The sequence below is a fragment of the Trachypithecus francoisi genome, unplaced genomic scaffold (assembly GCF_009764315.1).
Source record: "Trachypithecus francoisi isolate TF-2019V2 unplaced genomic scaffold, Tfra_2.0 Lachesis_group21, whole genome shotgun sequence".
NCBI classification, from domain to species: Eukaryota; Metazoa; Chordata; class Mammalia; order Primates; family Cercopithecidae; genus Trachypithecus; species Trachypithecus francoisi.
The window spans coordinates 47,635,145-47,641,558 of NW_022681467.1; the positions used below are offsets into that span (position 1 = coordinate 47,635,145).

At 45.1% G+C, this 6,414-nt stretch overlaps 1 protein-coding gene across 1 annotated transcript; it reads left to right on the forward strand.

The window, feature by feature from the left end:
* Positions 1–1,185: 1,185 nt before the first annotated feature.
* On the forward strand, positions 1,186–2,118 carry LOC117068937 (60S ribosomal protein L6-like). Its single transcript, XM_033186759.1, has one exon. The coding sequence runs from the start codon at positions 1,207–1,209 to the stop codon at positions 2,071–2,073; it is 867 nt and encodes a 288-aa protein (XP_033042650.1). The 5' UTR covers positions 1,186–1,206; the 3' UTR covers positions 2,074–2,118.
* The last annotated feature ends 4,296 nt before the right edge of the window (positions 2,119–6,414 follow it).

A 6,414-nucleotide genomic window follows, 5' to 3' on the forward strand; every position in this document is an offset into this window, starting at 1 on the left:
ATTCTCTTGCCCCAAGTAGCTGGGATTACAGGTGCCCACCACCCCACCTGCCTAATTTTTGTATTTTTAGTAGGGACAGGGTTTCACCATATTGGCCAGGCTGGTCTTGAACTCCTGACCTCAGGTGATCTGCCTGCCTCAGCCTCGCAAAGTGCTGGGATTACAGGTGTGAGCCACTGGGCCTGACCTCTTTTTTTTTTTTTTTTTTTGAGACAGAGTTTTGCTCTTGTTGCCCAGGTTAGAGTGCAATGGCATAATCTCAGCTCACCACAATCTCTGCCTCCCAGGTTCAAGCGATTCTCCTGCCTCAGCCTCCCGAGTAGCTGGAATTACAGGCATGTGCCACCACGCCTGGCTAATTTTGTATTTTTAGTAGAGATGGGGTTCCTCTACGTTGGTCAGGCTGGTCTCGAACTCCCGACCTCAGGTGATCCACCCGCCTCAGCCACCCAAAGTGCTGAGATTACAGGTGTGAGCCACTGCACCCGGCCTCTGTTTCTTAACTCTTATAACATCTTCTGTTGCCTTAAAAAGTTAAAAAATTCAGCACGTAGATAGGTATGGTGGCTCAAGCCTGTAATATCAGCATTTTGGGAGACCAAGGCAGGAGGATCACTTGAGGCCAGAAGTGTGAGACAAGCCTGAGAAACATAGTGAGACTAGTGAGACTCTGTCTCTACAAAAAATTAGCCAGGCGCGGTGGTGTGTGCACCTGTAGTCCCAACTACTTGGGAGGCCGAGGTGGGAAAAATGCTTGAGCCCATGAGTTTGAAGTCATAGTGAGCTATGATTGCACCAGTACACTCAAGCCCAGCCAAAATAACCATGTATTTTATTACATAATAAATGTTACTGAAAATTGTTTACTGGTACATAATTTTCACAATTTAACTAAGGAGGTGAAAGATCTGTGCACTATAAAACTATAAAATATTGATGAAAGAAATCAAAGAACACACAAATAAAAGGAATGATAGCCTATGTTCATGGATGGGAAGAATGAATATTTTATTTCTAGAAATTGCTCCAGCAGAGATTCTCCACCAGTGAGAACATCAGGCGTCTCACACCAGTGAGAATATCTGCTGGATCAATTCCTAGAAATAAAATAGCTGCATCAAAGTAAAATATGCATGGTAAATTTTGGCAAATATTGCCAAGTTGCTTGTTCATCAATAGTAGACTGGCTCTTTCCCATCTTGCAAGATGGCGGGTGAAAAAGTTGAGAAGCCAGATACTAAAGAGAAGAAACCCGAAGCCAAGAAGGCTGATGCTGGTGGCAAGGTGAAAAAGGGTAACCTCAAGGCTAAGAAGCCCAAGAAGGGGAAGCCCCATTGCAGCCGCAACCCTGTCCTTGTCAGAGGAATTGGCAGGTATTCCCGATCTGCCATGTATTCCAGAAAGGCCATGTACAAGAGGAAGTACTCAGCCGCTAAATCCAAGGTTGAAAAGAAAAAGAAGGAGAAGGTTCTTGCAACTCTTACAAAACCAGTTGGTGGTGACAAGAACGGCGGTACCCGGGTGGTTAAACTTCGCAAAATGCCTAGATATTATCCTGCTGAAGATGTGTCTCGAAAGCTGTTGAGCCACGGCAACAAACCCTTCAGTCAGCACGTGAGAAAACTGCGAGCCAGCATTACCCCCGGGACCATTCTGATCATCCTCACTGGGCGCCACAGGGGCAAGAGGGTGGTTTTCTTGAAGCAGCTGGCTAGTGGCTTGTTACTTGTGACTGGACCTCTGGTCCTCAATCGAGTTCCTCTACGAAGAACACACCAGAAATTTGTCATTGCCACCTCAACCAAAATCGATATCAGCAATGTCAAAATCCCAAAACATCTTACTGATGCTTACTTCAAGAAGAAGAAGTTGCAGAAGCCCAGACACCAGGAAGGTGAGATCTTCGACACAGAGAAAGAGAAATACGAGATTACAGAGCAGCGCAAGATTGATCAGAAAGCTGTGGACTCACAAATTCTACCAAAAATCAAAGCTGTTCCTCAGCTCCAGGGCTACCTGCGATCTGTTTTTGCCCTGACGAATGGAATTTATCCTCACAAATTGGTGTTCTAAATGTCTTAAGAACCTCATTAAATAGCTAACTACAAAAAAAAAAAATAGTAGACTGGCCAAAGAAATTATGGTACCTTCTTATTAAAGAACATTATGCAGCCATCATAAGAATGAGGAGGTATTAAAAGTCATTGCAGAAACCACAATTACTTTTGCACCAACCTAGTATTAGCTGATATGAATGCCCCCATCCTATGCAGGTAAATTAAAAAGCAAGGCACAAACTGGTGTTATGGTATTTATCATGGTTAAGGTTTTATAAATGTGCATTATTATGCAAGGAGTTGCTCTGGAAGAATAAACAAGAAAATGATTAACCCATTGGCTTCAGGGAAGGAAACTGAATGGCTGGTGGGTAATGGGGAAAGAAGATAGTGTACTCTTTGGCACTTCTTGAATTTTGTAGCATGTGAGTGTATAACTTGTTCAACTGAAAAAATCACCCTACAGATTTACAAAATATCAGAACTATCATCTTGCCACCAGCCCAGTTATATATGGATGAGAAAACTGAGGCCCAGTAGAGTCAGCTGATGCAGGCCTGGCCCAATGCTCTGCACACTCTGTATCCTGCCCCTAAACATCCTCATGCTTTCTCCTTTAAGGCTCTCAGGAGCTTGGGAGCAGACAGTGTGGCACTGAATACCGGGAAGAAATGCATCCCAAAGGCCACAGAAATCTTTTCTGGGGAGCTGGCTAGAAAGGTGGGACAGTTAGAATGGCACCAGTGATCACATGGTCAGGAACATCACCCATAACACAAAACAGCCATGGCACTTTTTTTTTTGAGACGGAGGTGGAGTTTCACTCTTGTCACCCAGGCTGGAGTGCAGTGACGTGATCTCAGGTCACTACCACCTCCACCTCCTGGGTTCAAGCGATTCCCCTGCCTCAGCCTCCTGAGTACCTGGGATTACAGGCGCATGCCACCATGCCTGGCTAATTTTTGTATTTTTAGTAGAGACGGGGTTTCACCATGTTGGTCAGGCTGGTCTCAAACACCTGATCTCGTGATCCATCTGCCTTGGCCTCCCAAAGTGCTGAGATTACAGGCATGAGCCACTGCGCCCAGCCGCCGCAGTACCTTTGTTGGATGACACTCATGTGCTACATTTACCTCCCTTAATCCTGAATTCAGCCCCCTTGAGTCAAACTCTATGGCCATCTCCATAGGCTATGGCACCACTGACTTACATCTCGAAAGCCAACAGCCACAGTCTAGCACTATGCTCAGCCATCTTTCTCTTTGTGTTTTTTTTTTTTTGAGACGGAGTCTCGCTCTGTCGCCCAGGCTGGAGTGCAGTGGCCGGATCTCAGCTCACTGCAAGCTCCGCCTCCCGGGTTTACGCCATTCTCCTGCCTCAGCCTCCGGAGTAGCTGGGACTACAGGCGCCCGCCACCTCGCCCGGCTAGTTCTTTGTATTTTTTAGTGGAGACGGGGTTTCACCGCATTAGCCGGGATGGGTTTCTCTCTTTAAAAGTCATTGATTGGGACTGGCCAGTGGCTCACACACGCCTATAATCCAGCACTCTGGTAAGCTGAGGCGGGTGGATCACTTGAGGTTAGGAGTTAAGAGACCAGCCTGACCAACATGGCCAGGTTTCAGTAGAAACCCCGTCTCTACTAAAAATACAAAATTAGCCGGGCGTGATGGGAGGCTACTTGGGAGGCCGAGGCAGGAGAATCTCTTGAACCTGGGAAGTGGAGATTGCAGTGAGCCAAGATCGTGCCATTGCACTCCAGCCTGGGCAATAAGAGCTTCTCAAAAAAAAAAAAAAAAAAAAGTCATTGATTGATCTCTTTCTGGTTTAACTGCTATTATTTAGTTGATGCCACCAATGCTCATATTCAAGTTTTTATAGCATTACAATGCCTAGATTCTATTTTCAAATACTGATTTGCTTAACATAATTTTTATGAAGACATTATTTCCACATCATTGGGATCTCTAGAATTAGAGTGCATGAATACTGTAGTTTTATTTCAATAAAAAGTCCACTGTTATTTAAACCATGACTAAAGCTTGACATGAATAGAGACTTTAAAACAATAAACATTGCCAGGCATGGTGGCACACGCCTGTAGTCTCAGCTACTCAAGAAGCTGAGACAGGAGGATCTGCTGAGCCAAGGAGTTCCAGCCCAGCCTGGGCAACACAGTGAGATCCTGTCTCTTAAAAAAAAAAAAAAAAAAAAAGACTGGGCGTGGTGGCTCAAGGCTGTAATCTCAGTACTTTGGGAGGCCAAGGTGGGCCGATCATGAGGTCAGGAGTTGGAGACCATCCTGGCCAACATGGTGAAACCCTGTCTCTATTAAAAATACAAAAATTAGCCGGGCGTGGTGATGCATGCCTGTAGTGCCAGCTACTCTGGAGGCTGAGGCAGGAGAATCGCTTGAACCCAGGAGGCGGAGACTGCAGGGAGCCGATACTGTGTCACTGCACTCCAGCCTGGTGACAGAGTGCGACTCCATCTCAAAAAAAAAAAAAAAAGAAAATTGTAAAAGAAAGTAACTTTTTTTTTTTTTTTTTTCTGAGACAGAGTCTCACTGTGTTGTCCAGGCTGGAGTGCAATGGCACAGTCTCGGCTCACTGCAGCCTCCACCTCCTGGGTTCAAGTGATTCTCGTGCCTCAGCCTCCCAAGTAGCTGGGACTACAGGTGTGTGCCCCCATGCCTGGCTAATTTTTGTATTTTTAGTAGAGATGGGGTTTCACCATATTGGCCAGGATGGTCTCGAACTCCTGGGCTCAAGTGTTCTATCTGCCTCAGCCCCTCAAAGTGCTGGGATTACAGGCATGAGCCAATGTGCCTGGCTAGAAAATTGTAAAAGTAACTTAATATCTGCCTCATACACTTTTGTTTTAAAATGCAACTCCTCAACCCCAAAGCGAAACAAGAACAACAACCCTCTGATGGCTTCCCTCTCTTTCTCTTTGTACAAAGAAGACTTTCTCCTGTCTGATTCTGACCACCTTGGTCTACTTTATGGAGCTCCAACCCTGCCTTCTTTCCTTCTCAGGCCATCTGTCCTGGCTGGCCTCACTGTTGGAAATGTTCTTCTCAAGATGTTCACGTGGTAGGTTCTTTGTCCTTCAGTCTCAGTTCAAATATTCCCTCCTCCAGGAAGCCTTCCTTGACTTCCTAGGTGAAAGTGGTTCCCTTCCCCTGAGTCACTACTATGTTTTCTTCAGTGCACTTATTAATGGCCAACACTGTCTCCTTTCCTATCTGCTTATGAATTTAAAGTCTGTTAGCAGCAACTGCAGCTTTTTAAAGGCTCCTTGTTTCCTTTTTTTTTTTTTTTTTTGAGACGGAGTCTCGTTCTGTTTCCCAGGCTGGAGTGCAGTGGTGCAATCTTGGCTCACTGTAAGCTCCGCCTCCTGGGTCCACACTATTCTCCTGCCTCAGCCTCCCAAGTAGCTGGGATTACAGGCATGCACCACCACTCCTGGCTGATTTTTGTATTTTTAGTAGAGATGGGGTTTTACCATGTTGGCCAGGCTGCTCTTGAACTGCGGACCTCAGGTGATCCACCCGCCTCAGCCTCCCAAAGTGCTGGGATTACAGGCATAACCCACCGTGCCTGGCCAAAAAGGGGAATTTTTAAACAAAATTATGGGAGGCCATTGTTTTGGATTGAGCTCATACACTAGGCCCCAACAGACCAAACAAAAATGGAGTTGCTCATGCTAAATGTGACATAATCAAACTAAGTCTTTAAAGATCCTAAGGAAAAGAAGAGGTGTGACTAGAGTGGTGGCTCCGTCTCAAAAAAAAAAAAAATAATAAACTCTAAAACTAGAAAATGATTTTTTTTTTTTTTTTTTGAGATGGAGTCTCGCTCTGTTGCACAGGCTGGAGTGTAGTGGCACGATCTTGGCTCACTACAACCTCCACCTCCCTGGTTCAAGTGATTCTTATGCCTCAGCCGCCCTAGTAACTGGGACTACAGGCACATGACACCATGCCCAGCTAATTTTTTTGTATTTTTAGTAGAGACGGGGTTTCACTATGTTGGCCAGGCTGGTCTCGAACTCCTGACCTCAGGATATCCATCTGCCTCAGCCTCCCAAAGTGCTGGGATTACAGGCATGAGCCATCTCGCCAGGCCTAGTTTTAGACTTTTGAACCAAGGGGATATACACCCATGAAAAGTTAAATAATAAGGATGTAAGATAATTGTATACTGCCTTATAAATATTCTTTTCAAAAATAAACTGGTTAAATTTTTATAAGAAGCCTATCTTTCCAATCTTTGAGACAACTGACAATAATGACTTTTTAAATAGGAAAAGATTTACACGTCACTGTAAATCAGTTAACTAGGGGGTTGGGGATGA

What these genes read in the sequence shown, in the direction of transcription:
- LOC117068937 (XM_033186759.1), top strand. Translation starts at nt 1,207, where the DNA reads ATGGCGGGTGAAAAAGTTGAGAAGCCAGATACTAAAGAGAAGAAACCC.